The following is a 23,643-nucleotide window of genomic DNA, read 5'->3' as shown; positions in this document are numbered from 1 at the left end:
TAGATTAAATACAGGTGGTGCTGTTGTTTTTGTTGCTGTTGGTCTTGTATGAAATTGAATTAGATAGTTCCTGTGAGTGGTAGAGGTTGTACTTAGCAACCGGAACAAATCGATAATTCGTTCCTTTACCGACCCTCTGACTCAGGTGATACAGACAAAAATTGTTTTGAGAAATTACTTCAGGGGCCCACTTGAAGTGCAAATGTTTGCAAAAAGATACTTGACCTCTTAAAAACAAACAAACACTGTCCGAACAGGCCTCGAAGGCCCAACAGTATTGACTGTCCGTCGTTTTATCCTCAGCCTTTAGGCATCACTGGATGCAGATATGAAGGGGCATGCAGTAAGCACACCGCTCTCCTGGCAGTTCTCAGTTTTTGTGACTGGTGTCGCTACTTCGCGTAGCTCCTCAATTGGCCTCACAAGGGCTGAGTGCACTCCTTTTGCCAACAGCACTTGGCAGACCTGGACGGTGACCCAGCCGTGTGTAAGCCAAACCCAACAGTGCTTAACTTTGGCGACATGATGGGAACCATTGTTACCACTGTGGCAGGGCTGTTACCTGTTAGCAAGAAATAATTCTGAGGAAATAGGGAGCATTTTGACAGACACGGAGATTAGTGTCACAAGGTCACAGTAGTGAGACTGAATACCTTAATATCAAAACCTATCAAAGAGAAACATAAAGTTTATATGTTTTAAAAAGCAGATAAAAATGCCTTCATAGAAACAGTCTCGATTTCTTCTGTACTAACTATGTAATCATAGATCGCAAAGAGATTTATATGAAATAAAGTAGTAAAAGCTGGAACTGATTTGCCATGATGCACAAAAAAGGTCAGAACACTGCTGCAGAAGCAACATAAAAAGCATACCAAAATCAAAAAAATGCAAAATCTCCGAGATTGGTGAAGTTTTACAGAAATTTGAAATTTAGCACAGACTTCAATCCTAGACACTTACATTTAATTTATGCAATGAAACTCTGTCTTGAAATCTGGCAGAAAATCCAAAGAGATTCTGGTTGTATGTAAAGTCACCAGCCACAATAATACAAGGGCAGTTCAATAAGTAATGCAACACATTTTTTTTCTCGGCCAATTTTGGTTGAAAAAACCGGAAATTTCTTGTGGAATATTTTCAAACATTCCCGCTTCGTCTCGTATAGTTTCATTGACTTCCGACAGGTGGCAGCACTGTACGGAGCTGTTAAAATGGCGTCTGTAACGGATGTGCATTATAAACAACGGGCAGTGATCGAGTTGGCGGAAAACCAGGGCATCTCAGATATTCATAGGCGCTTGCCGAATGTCTACGGTGATCTGGCAGTGGACAAAAGCACGGTGAGTCGTTGGGCAAAGCGTGTGTCATCATCGCCGCAATGTCAACCAAGACTGTCTGATCTCCCGCGTGCGGGCCAGCCGTGCACAGCTGTGACTCCTGCAATGGCGGAGCGTGCGAACACACTCGTTCGAGGTGATCGACGGATCACCATCAAACAACTCAGTGCTCAACTTGACATCTCTGTTGGTAGTGCTGTCACAATTGTTCACCAGTTGGGATATTCAAAGGTTTGTTCCTGCTGGGTCCCTCGTTGTCTAACCGAACACCATAAAGAGCAAAGGAGAACCATCTGTGCGGAATTGCTTGCTCGTCATGTGGCTGAGGGTGACAATTTCTTGTCAAAGATTGTTACAGGCGATGAAACATGGGTTCATCACTTCAAACCTGAAACAAAACGGCAATCAATGGAGTGGCGCCACACCCACTCCCCTACCAAGAAAAAGTTTAAAGCCATACCCTCAGCCGGTAAAGCCATGGTTACAGTCTTCTGGGACGCTGAAGGGGTTATTCTGTTCGATGTCCTTCCCCATGGTCAAACGATCAACTCTGAAGTGTATTGTGCTACTCTTCAGAAATTGAAGAAACGACTTCAGCGTGTTCGTAGGCACAAAAATCTGAACGAACTTCTCCTTCTTCATGACAACGCAAGACCTCACACAAGTCTTCGCACCCGAGAGGAGCTCACAAAACTTCAGTGGACTGTTCTTCCTCATGCACCCTACAGCCCCGATCTCGCACCGTCGGATTTCCATATGTTTGGCCCAATGAAGGACACAATCCGTGGGAGGCACTACGCGGATGATGAAGAAGTTATTGATGCAGTACGACGTTGGCTCCGACATCGACCAGTGGAATGGTACCGTGCAGGCATACAGGCCCTCATTTCAAGGTGGCGTAAGGCCGTAGCATTGAATGGAGATTACGTTGAAAAATAGTGTTGTGTAGCTAAAAGATTGGGGAATAACCTGGTGTATTTCAATGCTGAATAAAACAACCCCTGTTTCAGAAAAAAAAGTGTTGCATTACTTATTGAACTGCCCTCGTACCTTGACTGCACAATAGTGACAATAATGTTACCAATGACAGTGCCACAAAAGCTGAGTTGTTAACATCAGTTTTCCAGAATTCCTTTACCAAAGAAGACAAAGTAAATATTCTAAAATTTGAATCAAGAACAGCTGCAAACATGAGTAATTTAGAAGTAATTACCCTTGACATCACTTAATAAAGGCAAGTTTTCTGTTCCAGATTGTATGTCATTTAGGTTCCTTTCAGAGTATGCTAATATAATAGCTCCATATTTAGTAATCATAGACAACTGCTTGCATGCCAGATGATCTGTACCTAAATAGAAATTTCCGGATCACTAATACTCAAGAAAGGAACTAGTAGTAGTTCACTGAATTACAGACTAACATCACTGAGATAGATTTTAAGCAGGATTTTAGAACATATACTGTGTTCAGACAATATGAATTACCTCTAAGAAAATTATCTACTGACAAATACGGAGCACAGATTCATAAAATATCACCCGTTTGCAACACAAGAAGCTCTTTATTTTCATAAAGTATTGAGTGCTGTCAAGAGGGGATTTCAAATTGATTCCATATTTCTAGATTTCAATAAGGGTTTTGATATCGTTGTTTACAAGCAGCATCTAATAAATTGTGTGCCTATAGAGGATTGTCCAAGTTGTGTAACTGGATTTGTGATTTCCTGTCAAAAAGGTCACAGTTCATAATAATTGATGGAAAGTCATTGAGTATAACAGGAAGGATTCCATTTGAACACTTGTGCACAATGACTGTGGTATATTTCAAGAAATGGGAAGGAATTCAGCAATTAGCCACAAATCCAGTCTGCATTTTTATTGCAGATCTAGATTTTTCACTATTGAATAGCTGTCCCAGTGCTAAAAAGTACAAGAATCGGTGCTTAAAAGATGTAAATTAAAACCACAGTCTACAAGAATAGTGACAAAATATTAAGTAATGTGCTATTTAACTGAGTCATATAGACTCATCAAGCTTGTGCAACACATTACTATAGGACTTGAAGACGTATGTGGCCAGATTCTAACTGAGGCTGTTGTTAACAGACCAGTACAAGCAGCAATGAAGACAGTTATCCATAACTAAAATACAGATCTGCAGTGGAAATGCAGATTAGATTTGTGACTGATTGCTGAATTCCTTTTCATTTTTCATTATATATAGTTACTTTTCAGCTTCCTACTTTTATATAACCACCGTAAAACTATACGAATGAATTAATGGACAGTGGAAACCTACCTGTGTCACAGACTGAAAAGTGTGACGCATTATGGTGAAACACAAATGTGATGATGAAACACAAATGTGATGAACTTACTGCCTACTTCATCATAAAGGCAATGTGGAAACTTCCTAACATTACTCCACCCCTTACAGTCACAGACCCAGAAATTACACAAATACTTCCTGCTGTTAAAGATTATTTTCTTTCATGCTTCCCAATTATTTAGAATCTAAGTTTTAGACTGCGCTTCAGTGCCTGAGCCCCTTCTACACAATTCTTGCAACAACAGTTATCCAAGTCTATTATTCTCCTCCATTTCCAGTCAAAACTCAAACAAGTGTTTTTGTCTTCCCATCCAATCCTTTTTCCCGTTCTGAGAATCCACTCTTGTATTTTATGTCTCATCATTGTTTTTCTGACACACTTCTTTTTCCCATCTAACTCCAAAGTTTTCGGTGCCACTGCCAGTTTTCCTTGTCCTGTCTTGATATATTGTTTAGTTTTAGTAACATCCCTGCACAGCTGTTAGAGATATATGAATGCCTGTTTCCATGTAGGTAATCTCTCTCTCTCTCTCTCTCTCTTTGCTTAGCAGAGGATCGTTCAGTATCAAAATCTTTAAAATCCATTTACCTTTCCATGTTTAAGTATAAGTCAACTACCAAATTCAGGAGGTAACCGGACTTTTACCCTCAGTATTTTACGTAAGTTTCATTTTGGATTACACTGTATTTTCTGGTCTCAGAACATTTCATTTCTTCTCCTGTCCTTTCCCAGCTTTCAGTAATGGTTCACCTTTCAATCATGGTTCAATTCCCTTTTCAGTGTTTGTCATCTTTGAACATTTCAGGTGTTCCTTCACATGTTTCCCATGTATCTCTAATTCTTCCTTTGCCCTAAGTTTCCTGCTGACACTATGCTTTGGTTGTGTTCTTTCAATGCTGTCCTCACCACTGTCTCACAGTTAGTACTCTGTAATTGTCATTTTCCCTTACAGAATTCCTGTTTCTGTTTTTATCTGGCTGTTATGTTTTTTCTGGCCGTATTATTTTGTTTCCTTTGTTTTGATCCTTCTCTTCAGTTGCATCACACATTCCACAGATTTTCTCTCCTGTTGTACCATGGTTGCTTCTCATAGTAACTTTTTATTGTTCCACTGGCCTTCACATAACTTTTTTGTTTGTAATTATTCTCATATTTCCCCCTTTTTTTCCTTGTGAGATTCTTCTCTCTCTGCATTCTTCCATCCTTATGATGACAGCCCTTCTAGTACATTGACAGCACTTTTAGCGCAATATGTGCAGCTGTTTTAGTAGGACATATTTCTCATTTCAGAAGTTTACATTCACACCGTATGTGGGCAGTGAGTAAGTTCAAGTTTAAACTTTTTGGAAGCTGCTTGTTGAGCATGTTATTTGTCTGGGTGTATATGTTCCAGCATAAATATGGAATACATGGAAGTGCTTAACTAAACTTGGTATACAGATGTCTTACTACATGGGAGAGAGGCGAGGGGGAGACACTATGAGGTAAGACACACAAAGGTAGGGCTGGAGATGGGAACTCAGTAACTGCAGGGGCAAATTTAATTGAACTTGGGAAACTTGTGACTTACTAACTGTAAAAAATTCTGTTTGTACGACATCCTGCACTAACAGGGGTGACAGTGATGCGAGGAGTGATACATATTAACAACAATAAAAAAAAAAAAAAGGAACTGCTATTGGTGTCTTATCAGTATCTTTTGCAACCTCTGGAATTGATTGGTGAGAATTCCAAAAGTTTTAGAATTTTATTTGTATTGACACAATTTGAAAACAATATTTTACTGAGGCATACTGCAACAAAAGACTCTGATGAGACCAGTGTTTGTTATTTTTGATACAGGCATATGTTTACTTTTACCATCTCACTCCCTTCTTATCAACAGTATACCTTTTAGGTCCTTTGACTCTGCAGTCTACGAATTGTAGATGGGTCTTACATTTCCTTCATTTTATCCCTTATAATTTCAGAACTGCAAAGAGGGTATTTCAGTTAACACTGTCAAAATCATTCTTAAATCTACAAATGCTATAAATGTAGATTTGCCTTTCTTGAATCTATCTTCTAATATTAATAGCAAAGTCAGTGCAGCCGTGGTTGTTCCTACATTTCTCGAGAAACCAAATTGATAGCTTCTACCAATTATTCCATCCTTCTATGGATAATTTGTGTCAGTATTTTGCAGTCATGACATTATAAACTGATGGTCTGATAATACACGTGTCTGGTCTTGCTTCTTTTAGTATTGGGGTTATTATATTCTTTTTGAAGTCTGAGGACATTTCACCTGTCTGATGTAACCAACATACAGGATGGAAATCTTGTCACAGTTGTCTTAATCATGCTGAGAGAATGTTGTCTACTCCATGAGTGCTTTCTTATCCACCCCCACCCCCCCAAACATAGACCTTCCAGCACTCTGTCAAATTCTTCTTGCAGTGTCATACCACCCCACCTCTTCCCTTTCCATAATACTGTCTTGTTTCATTTATGTAGTCCTTCTATGTATTTCTTCCACTTTTCAGTCTCCCTTCTTTGGTTAATACTGGCTCAGCATCTGAACTCTAAATTAATACACCTGCTACTCTTTTCTCCAAAGTTTTTCTTAGTTTTTGTATTTACAACACCTATCTTTTCCTTAGTCATACATGCTTTTACAACTTTACATTTCTCCTCTATTCCTTCCTGCTTAGCAAATTTGCATTTTCTCTCAGCCTCACTTTTTGGATAACTGTGTTTCATTTAGCCTGCTGAATTTTTATATTTTCTTCTTTCATCAATTAAATTTAAGATCTCGTGTATTTCAAAGGATTTCTTGCCTTTCTCTCTATTTTTTCTGTGCTGCCTTCAATATTTCATTTCTCAAAGACACCCATTCATCTTGAATTATATTTTTTTCACCTAGTTCAGACTGTTATAGCCTAATGCTTCCTTCAAAATTCTCAATGACCTTTGGTTGTTTCAACTTATCCGTACCCCATCTCCTTAATTTCTTACCTTTCTACTATTTCCTCAGCTCTGATTTGCATTTCATAATTAATGAATTATTGCTTCAAGTCCACATATGGCAATGTATGATGATTTAAAGATTGGCTTCTAAATCGCTATCATACCATTATAAAATTATCTGAAACCTTCTGATGTCTCCACGACGTGGACAAAACTGTTCTCCTTTTCCCCAGTCCATGTTCTGTTGCCTTCCTTTTCTTCCTATCACAATTAACATTTTGTCTCCTCTAAATGTACTGAATAATTTTATTTTATCTCATTGTACATGTTTTTCAATCTCTTCATCTGTGGAGCCATAAGGCATATACAGGGTGGTCAGAAAATGTCTGAAACGCTTGTCTGATGTTGTAGGGCAGATTGTACTGAGAAATAAATGTTTAGAAAAAAATGCGATATGTTGCGCCGTTTCCGAGTTATTTAGCATTGAAGTTAGCCAATAAGGTCGTTGCGTGCGCGAATTCAAGTTTCTGCTAACCAAACAAAGCACTCGTTAGGTAACACCGCCCCCTGGCAGGCCGCTTGAATGTGAGCGCGCGACGCCCCGATTGGCTACATTCAATGCTTAATAACTCGGAAACGGTGTAACGTATCGAATTTTTTTCTTAACATTTATGTCTCAGTACAATCTGCCCTACAACATCACGACAAGTGTTTCAGACATTTTGTGACCACCCTGTATACATGCATTACTATGGTGAGTCATGGGTTTTTGTCTTGCAATTCATAGTGATTTACCCCTATTTGGTGTTGCATTGATATCCCCATACTCACCTTACCAGAAATCCTGCTCTTCCTGCTAATGCACTTTACTAATTCTTAGTGTATAAATTAACCTGGTCCCTCCACAGATACCCATCCGATCTGGTTGCACCTACGATTCAGCTATTGTCTTTAAGGCATGCAAGTCACCTCACCACAGCAATGTCCATGTTGTTACTAAGCTTATTACTCAGGCTTGTCCTTCAAAGTGATTATAGCAGCATATACTCTATAATTTTTTATGACTATGGATTTCTTGTTTGATAACAGCTATGCTGCAATGTGTTGCTGAGAATACTCTCACCAAATTTTTAAAAATGTCTGTTACGTCATCAAGGATGCAAAATTCTGTAGATACTACTACTACTACTACTACTACTACTACTCGGCTCTAAAGCCCTTGGAGGGCCTTGGCCTGCATCACAATATCCTGCCATTCTATCCAGTCTATGGTCTCCATCTCCATCCTCTGACACCCAGCTTTTCTATAGACTCTAGAAGCCAAAAATTGAAGCCGTGACAATAGGTGATATTTGTATTGTACTCTGTGAGGTAATGTCTAAGTTTGTCGCACAAAACTGGAAGGTTACGTGAGATTGGATGAGACAGTATTTATACTGTGATAGGATTTTTATTTCCCTACATTTTTATCTTTTTCTTTTTGAAATTTCAGGTTGTGGCAGCACCAAATGTCCGGAGTTCAGTACCAAATGTTACTATTGACTCTTGTGGAAGGCCTCAAGTGAGTGTAGCTTCAACCTTGTCTTCTGCACTTGCTAATACCATAAAAGTGGCTCAGTCAGGATCAACTGTCCAACAACAGGCAATTTTATCTCAGGTAGCACCAGCATTTCTCAGCAAATAATTTGCAATACCTTCGCTGTAGAGTTGTGTTTTTTCCTCACATTTATCCATAATATTATTAATGATAATAATGTGGTTTTTTCTGTTCTGAAATACTATACCCTATATTACCACTGTAATTTTATTGTTTGAGTATTTTCTCACTTTGGAGACTATTACTTTTATTGAAAAATGGTGAGGCTAAATTAACATGCATCCTCTTCAATATAAAAGGAAGTAGCAGGTCAGAACATTTGAGAGATATTAGAATGATGATGAAACTGCTAATTCTTTTTTATCAATTTACAGAGCTGAGGAGAGCAACTAAACATGTATACACATAGAAGAATTTGGGAAGAAATTTGTTCTGGGTGAACTTTCCTAAGTGTAATGGCTGACAATTGCGAAAATCAAAGAGCCCAAAAACAACGTGGTTGCTAAAAATATTTTGACTATATCGTGCTCAGTTACAGCTACCCCTTTCACATACAAATTAAGCTGTACTCCCTTTAACGTGCAAGATTTTGATGGTGGTTATCCTACCCAAAAACATACCTTTGCCCCTCACAGTGTTATTCTCTGTGCCCCTCCATCTTTGATGGTGGTTATCCTACCCAAAACATACCTTTGCCCCTCACAGTGTTATTCTCACTGCCCCTCCATCTGTGCATTGTATTTATACTGGCCCTGCTCTCAATCCTGCTCCATTGAGTCATTTGAGTGGATGACACATGTGGAAGATCTGTCCCATACCCACCCACCATGCAATATACTAATAACATTCGAGGCCAATTTCTATCCAATCAAAGGTATGGCTACATGTGAGAGAATCGATGTCAGCCACCAGCTGTTATGCTATAGAATTTCACTACTCTAATTTTCTTGACTTATTTAGATTAATTTGAGAAGTTTACGAGTGTGCATAATTCCTTGTGCATGGTACACTAGTCACTTTGCTTTGAATCACATAGGAAGTGTGGTCTTGACTCAATAATTAGCAGTACATTACTCATGCCCACACATTAGTGATACTATGTCATTAAAGTAGTGTTCCAGGCTTGTCAGCAACACACTATATTGGGCTGGATCTCACGATACTTGTACATGAGACATGTGAAGTACTCTCAGGCATGAATAGTGTAATAATTCTAATTTCATGTGACTGTTGTGGACAGAAAAGGACAGGACAGGACAATTTCAGAACCATCTGTTTTATAAGTACTGCTTGCAAAATATTAACGCACATTATTTACAGAAGAATGGAAATACTGATAGAAGTGAAACTCATATAAGATCAGTTTTGATTTTAGAATAAATGTAGGAGGGCAAAAACTGTAAAGGAAGTCAGAGACTGGAATACATACAGCAAATAATTGAGGATGAATGTTATATGTGCTACTCTGAGATGAAAATGTTGGTACAGGAGAGGAATTTGCAGTTGGCCACATGAAACCAGTCAGAAGACTGATGAAAACAAACAAACTTGGAACATACAAAGCAATACTGACACTAGGACTCAGGTAAACCTATGTTTATAGCATTTGGAGATTTAGAGAAAATTTTGGTCATTGTTAACTGGAATAAACTCTTTATAATTCTCAAGATAGCAGAGATAAAATACAAGGAGCAAAAAGTTATCTACTACTTCGAAAGAAAGCAGTTATTTGAGTCGAAGGGCATGAAAGGTAAGCAGCAGTTGAGAAATATGTGAGACAGGGTTGTAGCCTACTGCTAACATTCAGTCTGTCTATTGAGCAAGGAATAATGGAAACCCAAAGAGACATTTAGAAAGGGAATTAAACTTCTTGGAAAAAAAAGAAACTTTGAGGGTTGTTAATGCTATGGTAATTGTTTTAAAATCAACAAAGAACCCTGAAGTGCAGTTGAACAGACTGGGCAATTTCTTGAAAATTTGTATTAAGATTAATATAAGCAAAGGTAAAAATGGTAAAGGAATGTGGTAAAATCAAATGATGCTGAAGGAATTAGATTATTAATTGAGACACTAAATTAGTAGACTGACTTTGCTATCTTGGCGGCAAAGAAACTGATAATGGTTGAAGTGAAGAGAGTGTAAAACTCAGACTGGCAGTAACAAGAAAAGCATCTCTGAAAAGAGAAATTTCTTAACGCCAAATTAAGATTTATGTGTTGGAAATTCTTTATGCAGCCTGGTATGGAAGTGAAATGTGGATGATAAACAGTTCATACAAGAAGAGACTAGAAGATTTGAAATGTAGCACTTCAGAGGAATGCTGAAGATTACATTTGTAGATCAAATAACTGATGAGGAGGTGTTGAATTGAGTTGGGGAGGAAACAAATATTAGGCACAGCTTAACTAAAAGAGGCACAACTTGACTAAAAGAAGGTATTGATTGATAGAACAAGTGTCAGACATCCAGGAATTGTCAGTCCAGCAATGGAGGGAAGTGTGGCATTGTAAACATAGTAGAGGGAGACCAAGCCTCGACTACAGTAAGCATGTTCAAATGAATGTAAGTTGCAATAGCTATGCAGAGAAGAAGGAGGTTTGTATATAGGCTAGCATGGGGAGTTGCATCAAACCAGACCGAAAAACACAAAAACAGCATGAAGATAGAAATGTTGAGCTAAGCTTGCAGCCTACTGCCAACTAACTTGCAGAACTACGACAGTCATTCCCAGAAACTCTCTAGCAGATGAATTAGATGAATCTCACCAGGTTGCCAATCATCCAGTCAGACAGCAATGGGATACTTGGGACATTGCCATGGCAGAAACAATCTTAGGAGATTAGCAATGAAAATTATGTAATGAATATGTTATCAAACAGAGCAATGAAAATTCAAAAAAAAAAAAAAAAAATGGAGAAGACAGGAATCTAAACGTGGACATGACCAGAGCTGACCCAGTAAAGTGCTTCCAAAGCTCAAGGATGTGCACCATTTAAGTTTTTGTGGAAGGAAAGGACAAGAACGTAGGGAACTTCACCCTCTGGTTATCAGGAAGTTGCCACATGGCTCAAAGTCACCATTAATAGTTTATATTGTTAACTTTTGCAATGCTGGCAGGAGCAGAATTCAAATATATTTTAATCCAATCACTTGTGCCAACATGTTACTGAATGCAAGCATAAAGCAGCAAAAATATTTAGACACCTACATTCAAATGCTTCTGCTTCACAGTCAGGGCGTCATCCAAAATATCAATAAAGTGTATGAGGGGTAGTAATGAAGTTTTAATTAACCCCTCAATAAAATCGAGAAATCGGGAAATGTTTCACCTCAAAAATTGTTCTGAAAATACTTGCCGCACAATGGTCTCTTCTTCCGAGGAAAGAGAATAAAGTGCCAGGAGAAAATAGGAATGTGGCAAAATTTTATAGCCAGCATATGTGACTGTCGTGAAGCAAAATTTGCCCCGCGTCCAGCTTCCCACGACAGTTTGTCTTGGCAGCCTCCCGTAACCTCTTTGGAGATTTTGGTACTATGCTACTGTGATAGTGGGTCCAATACATGCATAATATGTCAGTACCACGGCATGGAAATCACTGTAAACACTCACCATCATCTTGCTCAATAACATTTGGGTATTTACCTTTTACAGTGATGGTGAATGCACATTTCTAATTAGTCCAGTCACCGAAGGAAGTGGTAGAGGCAAGTCCAATAAACAACATACTAAAAATCCTGACTGGTACGGTGTGAGGGTGTGCGCGTGAGATTTGGGGTGGGATGGAGGCGTTTAAAGGTAACATTTTATGTCTTTCTTTGATAGCTTGAAAACCAAAGATGTAGCAAAAATGTTCCCCAGCACAAAATTAAACTGCATTAAATTTCCCACAAAGAAGGACGTATTCATTTTTCCGTAGGACCAATAGTTTTTGAGTTGCACTGTATCACAAAAACCAATTACAGGGCTCTTTCACAAAGTTACACCAACCCTTCTGCAGCTCACCTTACGAATCACTGGTGATGTAGTGTGCAGACACACCCAGGTTAGTTTATTTTCCACAAAGTGCGTTAACACTACATGAAATACAGATACGAATTACTAATAATACTAAAGCCATAAAAGCTTCAGGACAGAATCTGTGTAAATCTTTGCTCACTATTCTGCACTGCTAGAGAGAAAATTGATCTAGAGAGAAAATTGATTCTGAGTCATCCTGTAGCTGTAGCATTCTTCCAGTAAAGGTAGCTTCCTGCACAGTGATTGCTGTTGGCTTTCTAGTTTGCAGACGGACTATGCCTTCCCAGCATTTCCTTTCCATTTCTCTCACATGAGTAGACAAAGTAACTTTACTGAGTTTGTATTTATATAGTGGAGTTATTTTCACTATATTAAGTACCATATTTGCCATTATTAAGTGAGCTATTATGTAAATGAGATCCTGTAAACTATCTGCCACAGTGAAGAGCCTGTTTCAAGTGTAACTTTCTGGCAAAATGTATTCCACAATGCTGATTTCACTGTCTCCATTATCACCGGCTGAAATACTTTTCGCAGAATGAGTTGTATCAAATACGACACCCCAGCCTCAGCTCTTCCGACACCTGAAGAGCCCAAAGGTTTCAATTGGCTCCCTCTATAACAGAAGTAGGCCACTTATGTGTTACTGAACTTCAAACATTTCAACATATGTCAAGCAGTGCATTACAGCAGATTACTGTCTAGATCTGTCTATTCCATCAGACACATTGACACCCACCTTTCTAGACATACTTTGGAGGTGTGGTAAGTGGCTCCACCCAATGCAGCCTACTCTACAAGTCTCCACAATTCCTGAATGCAGTCTAGCAGTAACACAATTAATAGTGTAGCCTGACATTGTCAGAAAGGAGACAGCAGTCTTAACGTAATTTTTTAAGTAAAAGTTTTTAATGCAAAAAACTTTCAATGCCTGAACCACAGAATTCATTATACGATTAAAGCATGGTGACTAGTTTTGGTTGCTGTCTACACCCTCCTTCAGATTTGCTGAAAGAAACTTTAAGACCAGAAATCTTGAAAAGCTTATACCTAAATCCAAGTAATTTTAAAATTAACAAGGGAATGAAGTTAAAATTAAAAGGTAAGGAAACTGTGTTATATACTCATAGTTAACTGGCAACATGCCGTATGTAAAAGGTAAGTCCTATGTAACTATCAATAATTTGAGAGAAAATCTTAGAAAATGTTTCGCACGAGGTGGCACCTGTCACCGTCAGCTGTCACCTTATCTCGACGAATGTTTTTACTTTTCTCTGTAAAATTGTATGCAGAATGACAATATTTTAATTCCTGCTATTTATAGTCTTACAAGTATTTGGGTACATACTTAGGTATAAATTAAACACTGCCGTCATTTTTATTTGTCATTACTATGTTCTTTTGTGTAAACTCTACACATAGGGTACAATTATTGTACCAGTCACTGTAAATGCAAGCGCATCCACACCACCTATTGCCCTTGTTGGAGTCGGCTACTCCGGTTAGCCGGCAGGAGCCCTTGCATAATTCAGTTAGTTTTGGCGTTTTTTGCTAGGACTGTTGACCCTGTGGCATTTTACTTTTAATCTTCAACTTGTGCATATTTTATAGGGGTAAATATTTTATACGTCACGATGGCTCACTCCTTTGTAAGTCAGGGTATGGTATTTCTCTCTAATTCTATGACCGTTGATTGCAAAGCATCATTTATGAAATTACTGTGTGGTTCCTATTTTCACAGCTACAGAACAGCTGACAATTCTTGTTACCCTTACATATAATTTTATCTTTAAAATTCCTTCTGTACACTTGCAAATAATGGCACACACAATTTGTACTAATGAAACTGGCCTTTTTCCTTGTTTATTACCTGCATCCTTTGAGATTATGGTACGTTGTTCATATTTTTAGCACTACACATTAATTTGATGCTTTTTATCATTTGATAATTACTTAGGTTTTCTCTTATATATAGCACATTGCCAGTTAACTATACAAAACAGCTTCCCTGCCTTGTAATTTTAATTTCATTCCCTTGTTAATTTTAAAATTAATTGGAATTAGGTATAAGCTTTTTAATTTGATCTTAAATACAAGGTGTACAACTTTGCTTCCGCCGTTTGCCGACAGGTGGTGACTACGGTAAGTAGTGGTCGAAAGAAACAGATTGCAGACATCAGGCAGTCAGCTTGGTCCTCGTTCAACATAACCCCATTCAAACATTAGTCGATTGTGTCTGCATCATATAAAGTTGTTCTCAGTCCCATCGAATACTCTCACGTACATATGGTATAGACACTATTAGTGAAAGAACGTGACGTGAGTGGTTTAAACGCTTCAAGAACAGTGATTTTAACGTCGTAGCCTGGCATAGTGGTGGAAGAGAGAATGTTTCCGAAGATGCAGAACTGGAAACATTGCTGAGTGAAGACTCACATCAAACTCAAGAAGAATCGGCACGATTAGTGGGAGTGACACAGCAAGCCATTTCATTTCAAAAGTCTCAAGGCTATGGGCAAGATTCATAAAGCAGCAGAAACTTGGGTCCTGTGTGAGCTGAAACCAAGAGACACTGAACAGCATTAGTGTGTTTGTGAACAGTTGCTACAGAGGCAAAAACAGAAGGGATTTTTGCATCACATTGTGACCGGGCACGAAAAATGGGTTCATTATGATAACCCCAAATGCAAAAAAATCATGGGGATATTCCAGCCATGCTTCCACGTCGACGGCCAAACTGAATATTCAGAGCTCCAAGATCACTCTATATCAGAGGAAGATACTGAAGCAGTGGAACACATTTTTAGTTCATTGACTGGCTAATTTAAGTACAAAACAGGGTGCACAGAAGTTGTATAAATTGAAACCTTTAAGTCTTTGGACCTCTCACATACATTTTGGAACCATTTAAAATGCTTGAAAAACGAGTCTGTTACTCATCTTTCAAAACTAAAATTATATTAAATAAGGCTAGGCTTTGATATTTGTGAGCCTGTTATATAATAATGTGGCAATGAAACAAGTTTTATGTATGGCAAAAATTTCAGTTGTTTATAAAACCTGTTCAACCTAAAAGTGGAAGCTCTCCTTTTCAGGGAATGTAGAACTATATGGTACTAATCAACAGAAAAAAAAATCAAAATTTTATGGATTGGCATTAAAAAAAATTCATAAATTATAAAAAATGTTCAGAACCTTTCAAATAAAAAAAACCAACAAAATGTGTAGAACTGCTCCAGAGATACAGCATTTTAAATTTTTTTCTAAAATTTGCATCTTCAAAATGGTATGCACAGTGTCATCTTTGGAAGGCTGTATCTTGGAGCAGAAATTTTTTTTGAGACACCAAAAAAATACATGTTCCTTACTTAGTCCTTCATTTTAATATGCGAAATTCAGTAACATCCATGACCATGAAGGTAAGGTTTTCTCCTGGCCTGCCTGAATTGATATGGACTATGCCTATAATATGCAGACATCTATGTATATATTATACATCTACATACATGCATACATACATACATACATACATACTCCTCAAGCCACTATACCATTGTATGGTGGAGGGTACCAGGTACCACTAGTAGTCATTTCCTTTCCTGTTACAAATGGAGCAAGGGGAAAAGCGACTGTCTATGCGCCTCTTTATCAGCCCTAATTCCTCATATCTTATCTTCATGGCCCTTATGTGAAATGTATGATGGTGGCAGTAGTCTTTCTACATTCAGCTTCAAACACTTGTTCTCTAAATTTTCTTGATAGTGTTCCTCAAAAAGAATGTCGCCTTTCCTCCAGGGATTCCCGTTTGAGTTCCCAAAGTATCTCCATAATACATGCATGTTATTCGAACCTACCCTAGGAAATCTAGGACCTCACCTCTGAATTGCTTCGATGTCTTCCTGTCGTCTGACCTGGTGCAGATCCCCAACTTTCGAGTGCACTCAAGAATAGGTCACACTAGTGTCCTATAAGCAGTCTCCTTTACAGGTGAACCATACTTTCCTAAAATTCTCCCAATAAACTGCAGTCAATCATTGCCTTCCATACCACAATCCTCACATGCTTGTTCCATTGCATGTAGCTTTGCTACATTACACCCAGATATTTAAGTGATGGGTCTGTGTCAAGCAGGACACTACTAATGCTGTATCCGAACATTACAGGTTTGTTTTTCCTACTCATCTGCAGTAACATACATTTTTCTACAGTGAGAGCTAGTTTTCATTCATCACACCAAATAGAAATTTTGTCTAAGCTATATTGTTACAGTCAATCAACTTTGATACTTTCCTGTACACCGCAGCATCACCTGCAGACAACTGCAGATTGCTGCTTAGCCTTTCAACCAGGTCATTTATCTACATAGAAAATAATAGTGGTCCTATCACACTTCCCTGGGGCACTCCTGAAGATATCCTTGTCTCTGATGAACACTGCCCGTTGAGGACAACATACTAGGCTCTATTACCTAAGAAGTCTCCAAGCCATTCACATATCTGGGGACTTATTCCATATTTTAACCTGTTAACAAAGATACACTCATATCTTTGTTAATAGTCTGCAGTGGGACACCGTGTCAAATGCTTTTTGGAAATGTAGAAATGTGGTATCTGCTTGTTGCCCTACATCCATAGTTTGCACTACATCATGTGAGAAAGTTCAAGCTGAGTTTCACATGAGTGATGCTTTCTAAAACTGTGCTTATTCGTGAGTAAGCTTTTTATTCTCTAGGAATTTTATTATATTTGAACTAAGAAAATCTTCTAGCATTCAGCGATGTTGTCTGTAATTTTGCAGTTTTGTTCTGTTACTCTTTTTATATACAGGAATCACCTGCACTTTTTTCCAGTTGCTTGAGTTATTGCACTGGGCGAGATGTTAAAGATAAATCCGAGCCAAGTGAGGTGCCAGTTTGTTGGGGTACTCTTTCGAAAATCAAATTGGGATTCCATCTGGACCTAGTTACTTATTTGTTTTCAATTCTTTCAGTTGTTTCTCAATGCCAAGGATGCCACAATGGCCATGTCCCTCCAAGATACTTGCCAAAGTTTAGATCACATTGTCATATTGCTGACTGGCTGCAGAAATGGGCTAACCATATCACCCTGCAAACATTTACAGCAGCCTGATGTGCAGATGAAGCTGGGAGGCAATATGACATTAGTAACCTCAGTTGCTGGGCTAATCCACCACTCGTGGCTAACATCTATCTTGAGACTGGAACAAAAGTTGCCTCATACTAGGTGGGAACACTCCCACCCCAATTCTCAACTAGTACTGAATGTTGATGTGCCCTCAAGCGGGTTACAATGTGATCTAGCATTATCCATCTGGCACTTGTCAGATTGGACAAAACACAGTAACACTGCATTAGAATCTCTGTCTGTCGAAACTACACCTTCAACACTGCCGAATACTCTTTTCTTGGAAGTGGCCACATTTCTTAATGTCGACGCCAGTTCCCGGTGGATGAATTTCCGCCACAGGATGGATATTAGAGATTCCTCAAGTTATTTGTGTGACTCAGTGTCAGAAAATGATATAAGTCAAGCACTGTTTTCATGTTAGTGGTACAGTAATATGCATGTACACTGGTGTGCGAAACTTAAGGATAAAAGTAAATTTGCACAATGTGTCTCGCCCAAGTAACAGACCTCAAAGAAACTTGGACCATAAGGAGAAAGAACAGTTACAGTATACTGCAGAAGGTAGCTTGGAGAAATACGCAATGAGACAAACAGAAATGATACTTTTATTCAAAGACAGTAATTGTACTCGAGTCACTGCAATTTACGACGGCCTCTGGACCTCGCCAACAGCGGTACGTGGTTCTTAATATGGTGCGTTATCACCACAGATGGCAAAGCGTGCTCATGCTGGCCACAAGGTTGGAAAGGTGGTGCTGTGGTAAGGCGCTCCATTCCTCCACGAGCACGGTTGACAACTGCTGGATGGTCACTGATAAACTGGACGTGCTGCAGTACATCTCCCCAATGAATCCGATCAGTGCTCGAGGATTCAATTCATGGGAATGGACAGCCCAGTCCATCCAGCGAATATTATTTCATTCCAGAAGCTCCTCCACCTGCACTGTTTGATGCATTGTCAGCTATAAAAATGAGGTCAAGGCCAAATGCACCTTAACACCCGAATCACCAAACTCCAGGCCAACCAAGGCAATCATGTTTGACATTGTTTCTGGGTGCATTACATGTTCCCACCTCTCGCCATTGTTGAACTTGATCATTTTGGTGAACAGAGTGTTGTGGTGTGAGGAGACAATGTTGCACGGGCATACTGACCTCCAAATCTTTGAACATGGTACGCTCACTTGACATTATTGTGATACTCCACTCCTTCCTCATATGCATCTTCTCAGGTGTAAATTCAGTCCTGACTTCGTTTATATGGATGACAATACGCGACTGCATCAAACAGCACAGGTGGAGGAGCTTTTGGAACAAGAGGATATTCGGCGAACGGACTGAACTGCTATTCACCCTAATTAAGTCCCACTGAGCACTGAGGGGATTCATTGGTGAGGTGAATTGCAGCATGTCCACATGCAGGAATTGAACACCCTACCATAACACCTCCTTACCAACCTCGTGGCCAGCATGAAAGCGCATCGCAAAGCATGCATTGCCATCTGTGGTTATCACAAACCCTACTAAAAACTGTGCCTCACCATTTGTAAGGTCCTGGGGACCATCATAATTTGCGGTGACTCAAGTATAGCATTATCTTTGAATAAAAAGTACAATTTCTGTTCATTTCATTGTGTATTTCTTTCAGTTACCTTCTGTACTATGTACTGTAGCAGTTCATTTTTATGTATGGCCCAAGTTTCATCAAGCTACGTTACTTGGCAGACACACATTATGAAAAAGTTATTTTAGTCCTTACATTCTGTACACTAGTGTAACTTTGTACAAGAGGCTAGGCACCACTATCCTCACATTGTCAGCACGCTAATATGAAATAATCCCTTACTTTTTAAGAGACTGTAGTAACCTACAAACATAATTTATTATTAATATAAGTTGGGTGTAATTAATAGATGTACCAAGTGGTTATAGTTAAAGTGCAGCTACTCACAGAGGTCCATTGTGGGCTGTAATTATTGTATGTCAGCAAAACATGGTAGATATACTAATACATTAATACAGAACCGATTTACACTGGAAAAAAGTTAATTCCAGTTTTTGCCACCAGGTACAAAGCTGGCCCATATAGGAATATTTCCATACCATACATAATGGATTTAGGAACAGGAAGATGGCAGAAAAGGTCAAACACGTGTCAAAGGCATAATGTTGATTTTATTATTAACTGCTGCTTACACAAATAGTTCCATACAAGCACCGGAGATATCGACGAAATGCAGCATCCGTCAAAAGACGGGATCAACAGTTTCTCACAGCGTTTCTGGTGGAATCTGAGCAACATGCTCGTGTATACTGGCTGTGTATTCATCGCACCTTGTAGTGTAAAATATGCCTCGTCGCTCCATAGAATATTGCCTGGCCGTGTCATCAACTTTGATCTGTGCCAGAAATTGAAGAACAAATTCAGAACGTTGTTGTGGATCGTGAGGATTCAGTTGCTGCGCCATCTGGATCTTGTATGAGTACGAGTATAAAACAGACCGCAAAAATAAAACAGACCGCAAAACTTTTGGTACTGCTCACCGTGGAATGGGTAATTCTCGTGACACTGCTTGAGCACTAGACTACCCAGGGCAAATATTGCATGGTCAGTTACAGCAATAGCAACCTCATCAGTAACTTACACTGTGATAGGATGTCTTCCTCTTCCAGGTGCCACACCAAGCTCATCCGTGTTTTTTAATTTCAATTATCATTATCTTTACACAATGTAATGACGTTAGTCCTCTCCTCAAACCTTTCAGTCAGGGATACTCTCGCAATGTAGCACCGCAATTGCTGCCATTCACGTAAAACATTTTCACTAGCAGTGCACGGTCTCTCTTCGTGATAGCCACACCGTTCATCCACATTATAGCTTGTCAAATGTCACACCATCATACAAACCGTGTACAGCACCATATTTGCACATGGTAGCTACAATTGGAACTAATTTTTTACAGCATAAATCTTTTCCCAATTAATGCATATCTACCTAGTGTTGCTGCCATACAGTAATTACTGGCCACATTGTACCTCTGTGAGTAGCTGCGATTTAATTATAACCACCCACTAGTACTAATGTATGGTAAGTACACCAAATACCAATAAAATCAGACAAATAAAATAAACAGCTGTCTACCCACTGCGAAGTGACGACTGCAAACTTAAGCACCTACACCAGCTTCAAGAACCTGTGCTATTTCATATTACTAGCTCCCCTGGCCTTAGTCAAGAGCTGTTCCTTCATAGTATATTCTGTTTATGCAAACTCCTGACGTAAACCTCTTCAAGTCCCTAACTTTGACTACCTCTTTCACACTTCCTTCTGCTACCACTTCACCCAAATTCCTCTTGCCTGCCTCCTGTCGAACTCTCTTTGTCCACCTCTTCTCTATAACCCTCTCAGTTTTCTTACTGTAAACAGTGTTAATCCAATTTTGCCACCTCCACCGAGAGCCATTTCTCTCCCTCTACTGCTGTAATATTTCCCTACACCTTGTTGTACCACACACATCTCCCCTCATCCCCTACCCCTCATTGCTGACAGTTCTTTCTTTTTCCATACACCCGTGCACTTTGGACAGCCTTTCGTAATCAGTAAGTGTTGTCCCAACTGGATCAACTACTACTACTACTACTACTACTAATAATAATAATAATATGTTGTGGTGCCAAAAGCTTAAACTGCCTAGGCACCATACCTTTCGGCCATAGAATGAGGATTGATTCCTTCATTTGCAACTTACATTAGGCTTGGTTTTCTCCTTTGATATTTTTTATTTTTATTTTATTTTTACAATATTTCTTCCTGTACTAAAAATTCCTTACATTTCTTAATTTCTTGCCATTATGCTGATAATTCCTTGGTTTGAACTCTCACGTATACATCCTTTGTTGAGCTGCAACATGCAAAATTGACTGTCACATCCAAAAATATTTGAAAAGACTGAGGGTAAGAGGAAACTTCATAGAAGTAAGTTATCAATTGTGACTCTTCAAGCTTTCCCAGCAGATATGTTGTAAATTTACACATCTGGTACATATGTGAGTTTGACATGTTATGTCTCAAGAGAGGTAGACTGTTAAGCAGCCTTGCATTTTTACTGAGATTCCACGACAAGGAAACCATTCCTATGTTTGCTAAATTTAAACATTATATAAATTCTGTGGCTGCCATTAGAATTGAACAATGGGCGAATGCAGCACTTGCGAGAGAAAGGGTGTGCTATTCACGTCAGGAATTTTGTTTGCTGTCCAGACTACCACTCCATCTGAAGATTTCATCAAACCTTTCAGCGGTATCCTGGAACTGGGTAGATAGCGCCACTTCTCCATTAGCTAATTGGACTGAACTACAATCTAAGGTTTGTCAAATGACAAAATATGATCGACTCGAAGCCCGAATGCAAGAAGACATGCCAAGAAGACGTGCCTTGTTTAATTTCACAGAGAAGACTTTGAGGATGCTGCAGTTTCAGTGCTAGGGAAGGGTCTCGATTTTGCACCTACACCGGGGACCATTTGCATCTGAGATGTGATTAGTGGAATAGAGCAGGCTGTTTCAAAACTTCCTAAGGATGCTGCCAAAGAGATTAGGTGTGACACATGCCACATCTTGACTCGAGCTCTCTAAGAAGTCCAATTTTAACATCACCTCAGCTGAAAGAGAATTGAGAGGAGACCAAGACATCGTTATCTTACCCGATGACAAAGGAAATGTTACTGTGCTTCTCTCATGCAGAGAATATTATAGCAAGATGCACAAACTGCCCGATGATTCGGCATACAGTAAGTTAAAAAGTGATCTGACAGGTAGGATACAAAGAGAGACTCTGCAACTCATCAGGAAGAGCTCGATTCCACGGCAAGTCACTAAAGGTTTGCGTCAACAGGCTGCAGTTCCTCCTGCACTCTATGGCCTACCCAGGATTCATAAGAATGGGGTGCCTCTCCGTCCCATTGTTAAGTAACATAGAAGCACCTACTTATTTTGTTGACAAACATCTGACATCACTATTGGGACAACTCGTAGGCAGGTGCGACTGTCATATTCAAAACTCTACAGATTTTGTAGGTCGCATGAAAACTCTTAGGTTGCAATCATCAGATCTCTTAGTAAGTTTCAATGTTGTGTCTTTATTTACAAAGGTGCTGTTTCACAGGACTCTTTAGAGCTCATTAGCAACAACTTTGAGGAGGACATAGTGGCATTATTTAAACATGTGCTTGCTGCAACATACTTCTTATTTCAGGGCCAATATTTTGAGCAAGTGGACAGTGTCACCATGGGAAGCCCTCTGTCTCCTGTGGTGGCCAATTATTTTATGGAGGACTTTGAAGAAAAAGCACAACATTCAGCTATTCTCAAACCCTCTTGTTTTCTGCAGTATGTGGATGATACATTTCTCGTGTGACCACATGGACTTGATACTCTACCTACATTTCTTCAGCATTTAAATTTGCACCATTCTAATATAAGCTTCACAGTGAAAGTGGAAAAAGATGGTACGTTACCTTTTCTTGATGTTTTGGTATGTAGGAAAGCAGATGGATCCTTAAGACAGCGGCTACTGAAGCCAACACATACAGATCTATATCTGCTGGCCACAAGCTGCCATCATCCTGTGCAAATGTAGTACGTTACGTATGTTAGTTCATAGAGCATGGAGTATCTGATCCTGAAAGCCTGTCAAGTGAAATACAAAATTTGAAGTAGTGTTCTGACAAAATGGTTACTCTGAGAGACAGATACGTCATGCATTCAGGCCAAAGTGAGTTCAGTCTATGGAGCAAAATTAAAATACAAAGACACCCACCACTTTGGCATTTTTGCCATATTTTGGTGCCATGCCGTCAAGAATTGGAAGAGTCCTTGGAAGATATGACATTAAGTGTGTTTTTCGACCGTCTGCAAAACTGAAGAGCTTTCAGTTAAGGATGCTTTTAGCCTGAGGAAATGTGGTGTGTACAAGATTCCTTCTCGATGTAGGGCAGCATATATAGGCCAGACATGTTGCACAGTACAAGAATGATGCACTTAACATCAGCGTCATATACGCCTGTGTCAGCCAGTAAAGTCGGCTATTGCAGAACATAGTCCGAATAAAGGATATCGCATGATTTATGAAAAGACAGAAGTTTTATCCCCAGCATCATCTTTCTGGGATTGCATCATTAAGAAAGCAATACACATTCGATAATCTCATCATCAGATATACGGGATTCCAACGGAGCACAGCCTGGAACCCTGCATTGGCTGC

The 23,643-nt window shown here is 39.2% G+C and overlaps 1 protein-coding gene across 3 annotated transcripts in view; it reads left to right on the top strand.

Annotated features, from left to right (window-relative positions):
- LOC126259706 (helicase domino) overlaps positions 1–23,643 on the top strand; it is a 444,931-nt gene that overhangs the window by 404,486 nt on the left and 16,802 nt on the right. For all 3 annotated transcript variants that reach the window (XM_049956690.1, XM_049956698.1, XM_049956682.1), the window contains one exon: positions 8,111–8,275. In XM_049956690.1, the coding sequence (XP_049812647.1) occupies positions 8,111–8,275 (165 nt within the window). The remainder of the gene's footprint in view (positions 1–8,110; positions 8,276–23,643) is intronic.

This window comes from Schistocerca nitens, chromosome 1 (assembly GCF_023898315.1).
Source record: "Schistocerca nitens isolate TAMUIC-IGC-003100 chromosome 1, iqSchNite1.1, whole genome shotgun sequence".
Classification (NCBI taxonomy): domain Eukaryota; kingdom Metazoa; phylum Arthropoda; class Insecta; order Orthoptera; family Acrididae; genus Schistocerca; species Schistocerca nitens.
This window is presented reverse-complemented; position numbering and strand designations above follow the sequence as displayed.